This window comes from Bidens hawaiensis, unplaced genomic scaffold (assembly GCF_021521415.1).
Source record: "Bidens hawaiensis isolate Kalapana, Puna unplaced genomic scaffold, B.hawaiensis_p1.1 tig00007412_1, whole genome shotgun sequence".
Taxonomy (NCBI): Eukaryota; Viridiplantae; Streptophyta; class Magnoliopsida; order Asterales; family Asteraceae; genus Bidens; species Bidens hawaiensis.
In genome coordinates this window covers 1,041,365-1,057,293 of record NW_027491516.1, presented here as the reverse complement: position 1 = coordinate 1,057,293, position 15,929 = coordinate 1,041,365, and the positions used below count along the sequence as shown (strand labels likewise).

General features: G+C 36.1%; 1 protein-coding gene and 1 pseudogene across 2 annotated transcripts; both read right to left on the bottom strand.

The window, feature by feature from the left end:
• Positions 1–504: 504 nt before the first annotated feature.
• LOC143635142 (putative F-box/FBD/LRR-repeat protein At4g13965) lies at positions 505–4,592 on the bottom strand. Its single transcript, XM_077103028.1, has 6 exons — positions 4,306–4,592; positions 3,031–4,006; positions 2,233–2,424; positions 941–1,173; positions 758–829; positions 505–673 (listed from the first exon to the last, which is right to left on the bottom strand). The coding sequence occupies exons 2-6, from the start codon at positions 3,988–3,990 to the stop codon at positions 505–507; spliced, it is 1,626 nt and encodes a 541-aa protein (XP_076959143.1). The 5' UTR covers positions 3,991–4,006; positions 4,306–4,592.
• A 3,051-nt stretch (positions 4,593–7,643) lies between these two features.
• Positions 7,644–9,945, bottom strand: LOC143635152 (putative F-box/FBD/LRR-repeat protein At4g03220; annotated as a pseudogene). The gene is made up of 3 exons (XR_013154002.1): positions 8,984–9,945; positions 8,455–8,646; positions 7,644–8,378 (listed from the first exon to the last, which is right to left on the bottom strand). The product of XR_013154002.1 is annotated as a putative F-box/FBD/LRR-repeat protein At4g03220 (transcript).
• Positions 9,946–15,929: the final 5,984 nt, after the last annotated feature.

The window sequence follows — 15,929 nt, the reverse complement described above, 5'->3', positions numbered from 1 at the left end:
AGATTTTGAGTGCCCTAAACAGATACTGAAAAATCGGCCCCAAATAAAACAATGTTATTTTTTTATACCAAAATGCTTGTTTTACCAAAAAATCGGCCACAAATATAGCGGATTCTCCTAACATTCTTCAAAGCAAAAGTAGCACTCAAATTCAATAATCAATATTCAAAAATAGCATTCGTTCATTTCATTCAAGACTAAATTAACTTATTATGTTGCAATAAAGCAAACACATGACTGGCCTCAGTCTTATTCAAAAAAAATAATAATATAGAAAACACAAGTTCTTTAGGACAGCCTTAGATTTACAAATAATTTTTTTTTGAGAAATTAAGGATTAGAACTCGCGTCAATATGGGCAGCAGCACACTAGTTTTGAAAAGCCTGTTTCAACCAGCTACACTAAATCAATAATATTATTTTGTTTGGTTTTGCATATTATAATATATAACCACGTATATATTTTTTTTAAATAATTTTGTGCCCTCTTGCCAGGGCCATGCCCTAGATGGCAGCCGAGTCCCGTATGGGGTCTAGGCCGGCCCTGTGCACGATAAGCAAAAAAGCATATCCATGAATAGTTGAGTTCATAAGAGCTACAGATTTTACCATTCCTGGTTGTGCAAGCGAGTTGTTGACTACTGCATTAACGTAATAACAAATAACTTGGGACCTGAGAGTAAAACAAAAAAGAGCAATCAGTTGGCATTTTGATTATAGGTATCACTTACGAGTGCAAGGGAAATCACGAACTAACCATTTGCTAAGAAGACGTCTTTGAAATAATGTCACGAAAGCGGAGACTTGATCGGCTTTGACTTTCATCACACTGAATCTTTATACATTCTATAATATTACTAATAGAATGTCAGCTTCTGTACACAGAATAGAAAAACATTGTTGAATCTTAGCCTTGTTTGATGCAGGCAGGTTTGCAAACAGTTCTTCAACACGCTGCAACTTTGAAATAATGTCACGAGCCTTTTCTTTCCTTCGGTCAATCTGCACTTCCAGATTTTCCCAACAGCTCTTGATCTGCGCCATGCCAATTTTCAGTTTCTTTGCAGGCGTTTCCCCTTGGTCCGCGTGGTCCCTATTGGTCTTGGAGTTATCATCCTTCTCTTTCTCTAAAATCACCCGTAATTCAGCCATGAGGTTCTGTGCTTGAATCTCCTGCATTAGATCATAGAACTTACGACAGCACTACCAACGGCAAAGCTTAGTGAGGGCCCGAGGGTGCCCTGTTTCTTTGCCCAGTAGTGTAAATTTACCCGTTTTCGCCCGGCCCCCCTCGTTTATGGGTTTTTTTTTAAAATACCATGGTTATTAAAAACGTCCGTCCACTGCGCCTAGGCCCTATTTTTAGGCGAGGCGATCATTTAGCGACTCTAAATAGAAAAGGCGCAATTCTAGGGGTAATTTCCCGTTTTTTTGGTTTTTTTAAATTTCTATGATTTTTTTTATTATTCACTAACTGAGTCATAATAATTACCTAAAAAAGGGGAATTTACTTAATTTAATTCTATCTATCTATATAATCGTCGACTATTCTAGATGATAATTGTTTATTGAATTTTGTTATTGTTTATTAGTTATTTTAATTTGCTTTGCTGAATTCCCATTTTATGATTTATGTTTCCTGTTATATGATTGAAGCTTTAAAACTAAATTTTAAAGGTGAACTTTTTAATCTAGAATGACTAAATTTTGATTATTATCTGTTCATAATTAGTAATCCAGTTTAACCTAAAATGTCTACAAAATGACTTCACTAGTCTGACTGCGTAATTTGTGTATGCTATGATGCTTTTAAACTTTAATTTGCTTTTGGTATTGGATGAACTATGTTATTCAAGTTTTGAAATATATAGTAAAATTTTAAGTTTTTTTCATTGCACGTTTTCTTTTTCTCGGGCCCTCGCTTCTTTTGCACCTAGGCCCCAGGCAAGTCCTATGCGCCTTGAGTGCGCCTAGCGCATTTGATAACTATGTTAAATACATGTTGAGTCCCCCCCTCCCTCTAAAAAGACAAGTTCGTCCAAGCTTTGCCACTGAGCACTTCCCATTTATCAACATAAGTACCCAAATTTAGCATAATTGCGAATAAGCCACAATGGTGGACACATCAGAAGCATTAACACATTATAAAAAGTTGGTGCATAGGCTCCAACAGATTAAAGCTTCAACTTAACAGGCAAATCTACCACAATGTTAATAGATTAATGTTTGTACCCCACGTAAGACCATTGTGAAGGTGCTTTCTGAAGAACCATCTAGCAAATAGCTTTTGAGCTCATTAGACATAGCTACTTTCTTGGGTGCTTGCTCATCACAAAATGTATTTTTTGGGTAAATCTTTAAGCTCTTTAAGTTAATAAAGGGAGAGGGTTGGTGTAAGATTTGATCCACGGATGAAGACAATATCTGTAGTAAAATTTATAAATACAAAAATTACATATACAAAACAAGGTTTATAAATGTAAACATGCATGTCTTCGTGAAGTGTAATCCACATATTTGTGAAAAAAAATTACCAAAAAAAGTCAAATGTTCACGAGTCGGGCCAGGGTGGTTTCGAGCTCGAGCTGGATCTCATTAAACGAGGCAGCTCAGTTTGGCTCGAGCTTGAAGTAAAGCGAGCCTATGATCGAGCCAATGAGCCGAGCCAAGCCCTGACCCGTATTCGGCTCAGTTACCAAAATGAGCCAGCTCGGCTCAGGTCGTTTCAAATCAAGTTTTTTTAGCTAGTTTTATTCGAGCTTTTCGAGCGAGCCTGACTGGTATGCACAAAAGGGCTTTTTGAACAGCCATAGTCATGTTTCAATTGGTTTATGATTTTGGGTTGGTCCAGTTGGCTATATTTGTGATTTTACCGCAAATGGAACCAGATTTACCACAATGTATATATTTTCTTTCTAGCAGTGTTTTGTGCTAAACTTTTTATTGTTATTATAATAGTGAAAATAGCTTCATTTAGATTGAAAATCATTTAGAAGATGTTATAAACATTAAGAACCAATGCGAATATACCTCAACCATTTCCAAATTAAGCTCAAGGAATTTAACATTGTGAAGATGTTGAAGAAGACAAGCTAATTGTTGAGCATTTGCATCCCCTGGAAAGCAAACAGAAATATCCGCATTCTCCAAAGAATGGAAACCGTCTGTAGATAGACGCAAAGGATAACTCCCATTATAGAACAAGGAGACAAGTTCAGGTGCAGAAATCACAAGCTTCACACGACAGAATCTTATAGTGAGATTCTCAAGTTGAGGGGCACTCACATTGACAACCTTCAACTTATAGTTGCTACTTTCAAGTGTGAGATTTGACAGTCGAGGATGAGAGATACTGAAACCATTCGATCCCATTGTCTTGAAGTGCTTCAATGTGAGATTTTTCAAGTTTGGACATTTTGAGAAAATGGCAACGCATTTGTCAGCTTCGTCATCACACAAAGTGACATAATGAAGATCCAATGTTGTTAACGCTGGGAGTTCCCAAGTTGATGTCGGAGTAATGAAATAATGATATCCACGATTGATGTATGCCATCAAACTGAGATGTTTGAGAGACTGAGAGCTAAAGAGAGAAAGAGGCAGTTCAATATCTTTGTGATGCAAGCATACCACATTCAGTTGTTGGACATTGTGAGAGAATGCATAATTCAGAATTCTTTTGACAAACACCTGGCTAGCCTTTCCACGAAAACTTAGCTTCACCGAATACACATCTGTAAGATTGTCACGGGCTGACAAAAAATGGGTAACAAATTTGGAGAAGTTTGGCAATGTAGAGAAATCCTGACTTGTGAAACTGAGAGAGGGCATTGAAGTCCATGTGTACCTCCATCTAGATGACAAACTACTTGTTTCAATTGCTTGTTTAATGCTAATCAAAGCAAGGATTCTATGGATAAGATCATCTGACAAGCTGCTTAGTCTATCATCTTCTACATTCATTCTCTTTTTACCATGCCCGGAATCCATTCTCTACCCACTCTACCTTGATATAGCACGCATCACTAAACACGTGTCAACGAAAAATTAAATCAAATTTTTTTAAAGTTTTCGGTATATAATCGAGGCAAACAGGTGTATGGTTATTTTACATTTGGACATAATGATTCATCATTTAAATATTACAAACAACAATTTCAGTGCAACAAGAACGTTATTCATACATCAGCATGAAATCATAGAGACATGGAAAGTATAATATAAGAACCCTTATAACCTATCCAATATTCATAACCTAATAATTAATTCACTCTTCCAATTTCTAAGCGAAAGATAAATGCTTACCTAAATGTTTTTGCTTGAAGATGATTATCGAGTTTTAATCCCTTAATTTATTTTACTGGAATCTCTCAAGAGACAAAACCACAACCCACGTCTCGTTTTTCTTGCAACCCTAAAACAAGCCAGATGTTATTTATGTTAACTTAATTAACTTTAGCTAATTCACTCATTTGGTCCTTGTATTTTAAACTCCTTAAATTACTCAAAGTTTAATTTTTGTTTTCGAACGATAACTTTCATTAAACACGGCTGACTAGCGAGACGCTAGAGCCACCAGCATGAAACAACGTCAACCCATTGAAAGGAGAAAAATTATCAACTGTTACGGTTTATTCGAGACAACCGTCAATCTCCCAAGAACACAAGAGAAGGAAAAAAAATAGACCAAATAATAATTCTTTCTTATTCTTTTACTTAAACGAGATTACAATATATAGGAATACAAAGACATAAAAATAGAAAAAGATAAACAATAAGGAAACATAATTTGACTACAATAATAAAATCAATTAAAAGATAAACTTAAATAATAATAATAATAATAATAATAATAATAAACTGATTAATATAATATGATCGTATCAATTCCCGACCCCTTGAAAATGTCCTTGTCCTCAAGGACGGAATGACGTTGCCAAGGCGATCGCCACTCGAGTCGTACGACAACAAGTGGGGCGGTCTCAACGTAGCACCACGGTGGCCGCCATTCAAGTCTTCTGGTGTTATTCAGCCAATGTCAACGGACCGCTACAAGGGGCACAACACGGGTCGCCTTATTGCACCTTTTAATGGTGTCCGCGCCATTAAGCTAATTGTATTGTTGTAAATCTGATTGGCATCTTTATTAACCATCAAATTACCATTTTGTTGCTTATAGTTGCCGGTTGCATGCCCACCTATGGTCATATCCCCCAATCCTTGAGTAACTTCCTCCTTAACAATGGTTTCATGATCAGACTTGGCAATTGTATTGACGGAACTAACGTGGAATTGAGTAAGCATTGCTGTAGTGAAATCATCCCATGTGAGGAAGTCTGAACTCCGAAGCCAACCATTGAACCACCAGAATGGTTCATCAGCAAAGGATTCAACAACATAGGGAATCCGCTCATCGCCATAAATTTCGTAAAAGAGAAAATATCGTTCTGCTTGAGAGATCCATAGGGCAGGATTAGATCCAGTAAAAAGAGGTAATTGTGGATGCTCCCACAAGGGTTCTTCCAAAGCCATCTAGGCTAAGGCTCAATGAAAGCACCAATTGTTACGGTTTATTCGAGAAAATCGTCAATCTCCCAAGAACACAAGAGAAGAAGAGAAAATAGACCCAAATAATAATTCTTTCTTATTCTTTTACTTAAACGAGATTACAATATATAGGAAAACAAAGACATAAAAATAGAAAAAGATAAACAATAAGAAAACATAATTTGACTCATCATCATCATCGTACTCAGTATATCCCACCAATAGCAAAGCTATTGTAGGGTCTGAGGAGGGTAAGATGTAGACAGCCTTACCTCTACCCCATGGGGATAGAGAGGCTGCTTCCGGTGAGACCCCCGGCTCGATAGTAGTTTTGCATCAAGCCTTGGACATATTACATAAGGCACATAGCACTCAATCATCGGGACGCCGGCTGATTGGTGCATGTACCCTTGTCTTTCGGCTATCAACGCCACCACATGATGCCTGATTAACCTTCCATCACTTTTAACGTTATTTTCACAAAATTAGTAAAATAACGTCAAAATTAGTGCAATTTTACTTTTGCCCACCTGAGGGTTCACACATATATACATTATATGCGCGCACCGCAAGCAGGGCACAGAGAATTAAACGAGAACTTATTCTAAATCCAAATAAAACCCAATGATTTGGTATCTTCCAAATAAAACCCAATGATTTGGTATCTTCCAAAACTTAAATATAATAAAAAATAAAAAATAAACTTAAATAATAATAATAAACTGATTAATATAATATGACCGTATCACCAACTTTTCCAACATAGAGAATTAAACGAGAACTTATTCTAAATCCAAATAAAACCCAATGATTTGGTATCTTCCAAAACTTTAGGAACCACAATGTTTTTACCTTCAAATAATAGCACGTTTCTCGCTCTCCAAGTACACCACCATTAGACTGCTCGTTGTGGATGGTAACATCGAAGGGCGGCATGCCCACATGACCACTGATGTGGCAAGGCTTTGCAGAGTTTGAGGGGGGGGGGGGGTAAGCATGGGCGGTAAACGGTTACCGGTGGAATGCTTGGATTGGGGTGTTGGAAAGGGGGGGAGGGTGTTTTTCGATGTGGAGGTGAGGCGGAGGCCATACCGCCCCTGAGGGGTAACCACAACATGGAGTCTTACCAAGTCCTCGTTACAATCCCATGTAGAACTTTCTTTTTGTTACATAGTGAGGCTGTTTGTGCAAAGAAAGAAGATCATGAACTGAGAGCGCGAATATTGGGAGGAATGCGACACCAAGAACTTATGTAACAAAAAAGCAAGTGATCAGTATTTTCCAGTGCTTCAACACAAAAAGCTCAGACAACCTCTCCAAAACAAACAGTGCATTTCTTCCTGTTGTGTTAAACAAAAATGTTTTCATTGACGCCATGTGAATTTGCCCCCGGGATATTCGGTCCAAACCCACTCATTTGCCACGTTCGAGAAAATCGCAGCTGAAGTAAATTGATTAAACCTTAGAGTTCATCGTATTCGGTTGAGTATAAAAATTTTCATTTCCGTTTCCAAGAACAAGATTGTGACTGTAGGTCAAAGCATTCTACAACCAAGCATTTCTCATTAGCAAACAAGTTTAGGAATACAACTTTGAGAGGCTGTGGGTAAATTCAGGCATTAATCCAGAACTGAATGAGTTCCCATTTCCAAATTTGCCACCATATTTGATAATTAATATTAAATGAAGCTAGTGGCAATCAACCTACGCGTTTGCAACGGGGATGCGGCTAAAACTTGATTTGATCGGTTTTGGTTCGTGGTGCTACATAGCAACTAGCAAACCATGTGTGTAAGTTACCTAGTTTAACATTTCAAGAATATTATAATTAAATTTTGTATTTTGAAGTTAATTAAGTTAAATAATAAATAACTAAACAAGTTTTATTCGTTAGCTACTATAACCGATGCGTGTAAGAAATGAAAACGACTTGAATGTATATTACTACGCAGAAACATAGTTAAAAAATTCACAAGAAAACCTCACTAATATGTAACCTTAAAAAGGGTTAAAAGACTGACTAGTGGAAGTTGGACTATTTACCTTTTGATCGATTCATATGTGATTCATTCATTCTCTTGTGGTAATGATTGACAACTTAAAATCTTTTTGTAGTTTTTATGTCACCATTTATTCATATTCGCATTAGAATAGACTTATTAATTAATCTTGGTAATTTAAACGGTAAAAACACACAATCTCACTTCACGTTCAATTTATCACAACTAATTAACTAAACATGGATGTTAAATAAAAATGTTTCAAACACATCTGCAAACATTACAAAGCTAGCTGCAAGTACACAGCATAGAGAGTAAAACATCTCTTTATTTACTCAAGTTCATAAAACCTAGAAGTCCAAAAACTTACCATTCCCAGGTACGCAAGCGGCCAGGTTGTTAACTACTACAAAACACTTGTGCACTAGAAGCCCTAAGAAGACGCCTTCAATGTTGCAGTGAGTTACGCAAGAAGACGCTTGAACGACTTTGATTTTCGTCACACTGAATCTTCATATCATCTGATATTTTACTAATGGCAATGTCAGCCTCTGCACACAAACTAGAAAACCTTGGTTGAATCTTAGCCCTGTTTGATGCAGGCAGTTTTGAAAGTAGTTCTTCAACTAACTTTAAGTTTGAGGTAATGAGTCGAGCCTTTTCTGTCCTTCTCTGAGCTTGCACCCACAAATTTTCCCAAGAGGTATTGATTTGTGCCAAGTCCATCTCAGTTTTCACTTTCTTTCGATGAGCACTGTTGGTGTTGGTATCATCCTTCTCTTTCTCTAAGAGCACCCCTAATTTGGCCAAAAGCTTCTGCGCTATAATCTCCTGCATGAGATCATCAAATAATATGAAGTTCAGCTCATTAATAAATGAAACAATGTTACCAGATTAATGTTTGTACCTCACGTAAGACCATCGTGAGGGTGCTTCCCGAAGAACCATCTAGCAAATAGCTTTTGAGCTCATTAGACATAGCTACTTTCTTGGATGCTTTCCCATAACAGAATGTACTTTTTTGGTAAACCTTTAAGCTCTTTAAGTTCACAAACGGAGAGGGTTGGTGTACTATTAGATCCGCGGACGAAGACAGAATCTGCAGAAAAGTTTGAAGTACACACAGAAAATAAGAACAGAAAAATACCATTTTGATAATTATGTGCACAAATTTATATATCTTGTTTTAACATCATATTATTATGCTGAAGAATTCTTGTGTGATCAAAGGATTTAGGATTTCAGGTCGGTCAAATTGGCAATACATATGGTTCTACCTTATATCAACACACTTTTATCACACATGTATGCAAGCTCAATATGCCTCTTTTCTAGCTGTCTTTTGTTATAATCTTTTAATAGTTTTGCAATTACGAAAGTAGTTACTTAGATTAAAAGTCATTATAGTTTTGCATCAAGAACCAAAATGAATATACCTCAACAATTTCCAAGCTAAGCTTAAGGAATTTGACATTGTGAAGCTGTTGAAGCAGACACACTATTTGATGAGCGTTCCAAAGAATGGAAACCGTCTGTAGATAGATGAAAAATATAGCTACAATTATATATAAAGGAGACAAGGCCAGGTGCAGAAACTTTGACATGATCTACAAAACAGGATCTAATAATGAGATTCTCTAGTTGCGGTGCAACCACATTGACAACTTTCACCTAGTAGCAGCCATTTTCAAGAGTGAGATTTGACAATCGAGGATGAGAGATACTGAAACCATTTGATCCCTTTGCCTCGAAGTGCTTCAATGTGAGATTCTTCAAGTTCGGACATTTTGAGAAAATGGCAACACATTTGTCAGCTCCGTCATCACACAAAGAGACAGAATGAAGATCCAGTGTTGTTAATGCCGGGAGTTCCCAAGTTGATACAGGTGTAAAGGAATGACTATTACCAAATCTCTCAAATCGCATTGTCAAACTGAGATGTTTGAGACAGTCGGAACTAAAGAGAGAAACAGGAAATTCAATATCAGTCTCATGCAACAATACCACACTCAGTTGTTGGATATTGTGAGTGAATGCATAGTTCAAAATCCTTTTGACAAACGCCTGGTTCACCTTTCCATGAAAACTAAGCTTCACTGAACTCACATTAGTTTGATTGTTGCGACGAGACAAAACTTGGGTAACATATTTGGAGAACTCTCGCAGTGTAGTGAAATCCTCAGTTGAGAAATTGAGGTAGGGCATTGAAGTCCAGATATGCCTCCATCTAGGCGACAAAACACTGTTACCGATAACTTCTGTGATGTTGAGAAAAGAGAAAACTTTATGAATAAGATCATCCGGCAAGCTACTTAGTCTATCTCTTTCCACATCCATTCTTATTTTTGTCTTACTTTTGGCTCTTTTGTAGTCTTGTTTACCCCAAAAAGCTGCAGTTTAACATAGTGATACAATTGGTTACAAAGATATATAATACATGGCCCAAATTAAGACAACTGCATATGTAGAATGTATAATACAACTTTGGTAACTGGTTTGCCAGGCAGATTTGTATCATTTGCAAACCAAATATATATCTTTCTATAATGTAGTTCGATACGCCCTGCTTGCGGTGCGCGCATATAATGTATATATGTGTGAACCCTCGGGTGGGCAAAAGTAAAATTGCACTAATTTTGACGTTATTTTACTAATCTCGTGAAAATAACGTTAAAAGTGGCGGAAGGTTAATCAGGCATCATGTGGTGGCGTTGATAGCCGAAAGACAAGGGCACATGCACCGATCAGCCGGTGTCCCGATGATTGAGTGCTATGTGCCTTATGTCCAAGGCTTGATGCAAAACTACTATGGAGCCGGGGGTCTCACCGGAAGCAGCCTCTCTATCCCTATGGGATAAAGGTAAGGCTGTCTACATCTTACCCTCCTCAGACCCTACCATAGCATTGCTATTGGTGGGATATACTGAGTACGATGATGATGATGATGATAATGTAGTTCGATCTTCACTGGGTCAACAAGTTTTTAAATGGTGGAATAAATCAAGAAAGCATTAACAGAAACAACTTAGAGCATTCACGCCAACTTCTCCATATTAATCTCTATAAATCTATATTGAGAAATTAAATTAGGGTTTGATTATGGGGATTGTTTTACATTTTACGTTCTAAAATTCATATATTTTTTTGTATTTTAATTTTATTTATTGTAAGTAAATTAATAATATACTTAGAGTTTAATGATGAAATGGTTTCACAAATAAATAAGATGCTATAACCCGTTTAAAAGCTATATAAGTATGATGAGACTCATGACCCACTTATTTTTCTTTTACCATAAAATTGTTTCATAATTATAAATATAATAATATATAATTTTTTTTAAAAAAACGGATATTAATTTTTAGTATATCCCTATTTTATAGAATTTTATATCAAATATTTAGTGTGATTAATTTTTAATATAATGAGATGCAATAACCCGTTTAATGGCTATCTGGGTTTGGTAAGACCCATACCCGTCAATTCTACGTCAAATGCATGAGAAACTACCATTTACAAATAAAGCAATATGGTGACTTGAGAGAAAATAAGAAGGTTTCGTGTATATATATTGTGTATATATATTTAAGATATCCTATAATTAATACTAATAATAACATTTGACTATGACCTTGACTATGACTTTTGACTAGATAAACAATCTTCAAAATATACAACTAGGGTATGTTTGGTTGGAAGTAATGGAATGAAGAGGGAATGAAATGAGAGAATGAATGAAATGAACAAATGAATGGAATGGATCATTACCATTCCTTTTTTTTTGTTTGGTTAACGTATGGGAATGAAATGAATATTTACTTAATGTTGTTTGGTATCAAAAAAGTGGGAATGAAATAGAAATAATAAAAATATTCTTATCCCAAAATGTATTTTTTTTACCAAAAAAAAACTGAAATGGCGACGATGGTGGTAGCTCCGGCGACGAAAATGGTGGTGGTGGCGGTCAGGCGGGGTGGTTGTGGTGGTGGGGGTGGCGATGGTAGCATTAGTAGTGATGTCGATGGTAGGGTGGCGGCGACGATGGTGGTGGTCAGGAAGCGACAATGGTGGTGGCGGTTATGGTCAGGTGGCAGTGACAGCGATGGTGGTAAGGTGGTGGTGGTGGCGGTGGTGGTGGAGATGGTGGCGGTTAGGTGGTGGTGGTGGCGATGGTAGTGGTGGTGGTGTTGAGAAAGTAGGGTGAGGGAGGAATGTAATGAAAAAAAGGGGGGTGGGAATGAATGGTTTTGATGAATGTGATTGAATGTGTAATGAGTGATTTCATTCCGTTGAGCAACCAAAAACTACTTTTTTCATTCCCACGTAATGAATTATTCCATTCTCCCTGTCATTCCTGCATATCACTAATTGTTTCTAATATATCCCCGCAAGATGGACAGCCATAAGATAAACTCAATTTTGAATAAAAGTAGTTGATGACGGTATTTGAGAAAGAGAAGAAGTTGAAGAAGCAAAATTAGATATATTTTGGAAAGGGGAATAAGTATGAGATTATGAGAGTGGTGCAATTGATGAGGTGGTAATATTTTACATGTATAGTAAAAGTGGTGTTGGAAATGTTGGGTGCGGAAATGGGTAGTAATGTGGAAACCCAATATGTTGACTCTTCACACATATTTTGTAAGGTTATTTATTTATTCTTTATTTTTTTAATATGGTGAAGGAAACAAGAGATAGAAGATCAAAGATTATATTCGTCAAAAAAATGATGGTTGTGGCGGTGATAGAATTTTAGGTTTGCAAAACCTAATTGATATAAACAGAGAAGTAGACTTGTTTGAAGAGGTAACCATTATAATGGTGATGTAGGAAGAAACTTTTCTTTCCTTACTTCGTTTTAGGAGAAGAAGACGGGCTGGAAAATGGATTGTATGTGGTAGGGGTGGTGGTAGTGGTGTTGAAGTTGTAATATTGTGATAGAAGGAGGTATTACCAGAATAAAGAAAGAAGAAAGGAGCTTTTGTGTGACCACCCTAGAACCTCTCTTGGTTTCTCACTATATTTTTATCGTCTTTAATGATTTTATTTTGTAGGAATGAGAAATAAAGTTTCCATGCTTGACAATGCTTTGTAAAACAATATTGACATTTACCGAAGAAATGTCAGGATATTGAAGTGGGAAAAATATGGTCGTAGGATCAAGAGCTTCTCGGTGGAGATAATTGATGTGATACCATAAGAAAATTATCAACCATATATTGTATTAATAATATACAATGGGTATGTTTAGAAAAACTAGCTGGTGGTTGGTGTCTGGAAGTCGTTAGTTGTAGCTTTTTAAATATATTTAGGTGTTTGACAGAGCTCTGGAGCTTTAAATAAAATGTATTAAATGACCAAAATAAGCATAACTAAAAAACATAATACTATATGTATGTATCTTTGAGGTTATTTAAGTAATTTTAAATACTAAAAGCTTGTAGTTTTTTTAAACGCTACTAGTATGAGCTTTAAGTTTTTTCTACTGACCTAAAAGCTTCAAACTCCTTCAACTAAACAAGACTTTTTATTGAGTATAAGGGTTTTTCTTAAAATCTAGAAGCTCATAAAAGCTCCCTATCAAACATACCCTATGTTTGCTTGGGGCAACTATATATATCCTCCTTTAAACTTACAAAAGTGCATATTTTCCCAAATCATATTCTAAGAGCATTATACATTATGCATTAATTAAGAACTTGCATTTTGGGGAAACATGCAGTTTGTAAATTTAGAGGGAATATATGCAATTCCCCCTAGTTTTTGCACTATGGTCATTATAAATAGAGAGAATTCTTGTTTGTATCCATGTGGTTCTTGGGTTGGCGCACTTTGAGCCCTTCAAACGTAAAATGACATGATTGAACCTTAGTGGTAATCTAGCGAGTTGGTTTTCGTCCATCCGTCTATTAATGGTGTTATTTGAGGGGCAATATCTACTTTTCACCCTTGTATAATACTCCTGATCAGCTTGCATCCTCCTCTTACAACTCCCCAATCAGTTGGCGTCCCACATCTATAAATTCATCCTTACACCACCAATTTCCGCCATCTTCCACCGCCTACCACCGTGCACCACCTTTGTTACCAACAACACCACCATATCCTCTTCATTTTCGACCAACACCCTTGAATTTGGAGACCCAATGCTGTCGTCCTGCAAACGACCGGAAAATTGAACCACGGTCACAAACCACCGGAATATTAAACGAGGCATTAGCAAATTTGGAGGTCCACAGTTTTCATCCTGCAACATGCTAGGAAACTGCCACCGTCAACTCCAATACCTCTGACAACCTAAACTACCACCATCATACTAACTAAAACAACATTTAATCCCTCCATAGTTTGTGACTGGTATCAGAGATATATTTTTCTTATTAGTCAGTTAAATCTGTGTTTTGTCATCTACGTTTTTGAACCACTAATCTAAAATAAGCGGTTGTCATTTTGAAATCCTTAAACTTTAAAGATTATGAAAAAAAAAGATGGAATATTGAACGAGGCACGGGGATTTGGAGGCAGATAAATTAAGATATAAAGAATACCTAATTTTTTTGTAATGGGAGCGACAATGAAATTACAATTACCATATTTTTAGATTCATACCCTTATTTATAATCAATTGTGATAATAAGTGTTGAAATAGTTTAATGGGGTTTGAGTTGGATAAATCTACTGTTATGTAAACCGAATGTTTCAATACTATAGGGACGCAATAAGATCTTTGTAAAAGGGCATAATAGTCATTTTACTTAATTTATAGACGATAATGATGACAAAGGGACACAAACCAACCCGCCACGAAACCAAGAGGACTCAATCAGGTCATTTTATGTTTGAGAGGATCAAAGTCCGCAGGCCAAGAAACCACAGGAACACAAACAATAATTCTATCTTATAAATAATTTGCAAGACAGAAATCAAAGAGACATGTTTAGATTTGTACATATGTTGCCACATTATTAAAACCGCTTTATTTTCCTATTTCTTTTCTATTTATATGTTGTTGAGTTTGGTGTTGAAGACCTCCAACTATATAAGATTGATTTATTTGAGGAAAAAGGTATATTTAAATTGTATATTTTATGTAGATTTTGGTTAAAATGGTATGAAAACATTTGATAATCTTTAGTATTGTAAAACAATTCAATGTTTACTTGAATCAAGATCAAAAATGCGTAAAACCCTTACCAGATGAACAACTTTTATAATCTCAAGAAAAGAAGTTACAAAAACTTATATTAAATGCATATAAACAAAAAACAACGATTATTCAAACCTGAATCGAAGATTTTGAAAAGAAAATTGAATCATCAAAATTGAAGCAATTTAGGGTTTGAAAGAAGACGGCAGCGTTCATTAGCTGCACTCGTACATTGGCTTTGTTTATATAGCCACATCTTTCTCAAAATTCTCATCATCCCCTTATAGTTCTATTCTTTACCCACTGGTGCCCTCCAACTATCTAAATAATACCATCAGCTCCTCAAAAGTTTATATAAGAAAATAATCAACATAATGATCAAAACATAAAAATCATAAAAAAATTAAAAATATATGTATGCTTAGATATGAATAGTTTAGCCATCTGCCACACCTCGAAAAACAATGGATTGTACATCAAGGCGTAACGATTTCTCATAACGCATGGTACTATTGAAAGTTGTAATATTTATTCATGTCATTTTACAATTGTCACACATTACACATACTTGAAAACATGAAATCAACATAACAAAACAAATATTTATTGTTTTTTGAGTTTTATTCTAAGATCCATCTAAGTGTGATTCAAATTTTGAAATAACCATCAAACATGTGTACTTATAGTTAATGTATATAAATTTATACATCTTTTCGGCACTAAAATATCTTCAAATAGGCGTTATATCGACAACAATATTAGACTAGCCACTAATGTTTATAATTTCTATTTCTAGGTAGATATAGCCTTAAAGAGTAAAACGAGCTAATATACGAAGAAAAATGGAGAAAACTATGAAAAACGACTCAAAACACCCCATGTGGAAGTAGGCATGGGCATGTTACAAGCATACGAGGAAAAGAAAAAAACTGGAAGTCACAACATGGCCCATGTTGACACCAACACAACCCATGATGAAAGTACAAGAGGAAAAGATAAAAACGCATGAAAAAACACGGGCCATGTAGACATCAGCACGCCCCCTAGTGATAGTACAAGAGAAAAGACAAACCGGAACCTTCCTGGCTCAACACAGGCAGTGTCCAGAGTCAACACGTGCTACATTCTCTCTCCTGTTGTAATTTCTGATAACGAGCTTTTAACACTATCAAACAAAACACTCAACACAGTCGTGCCCACATCAACACAGGTCGTGTTGAGACCCTTGATCAGCC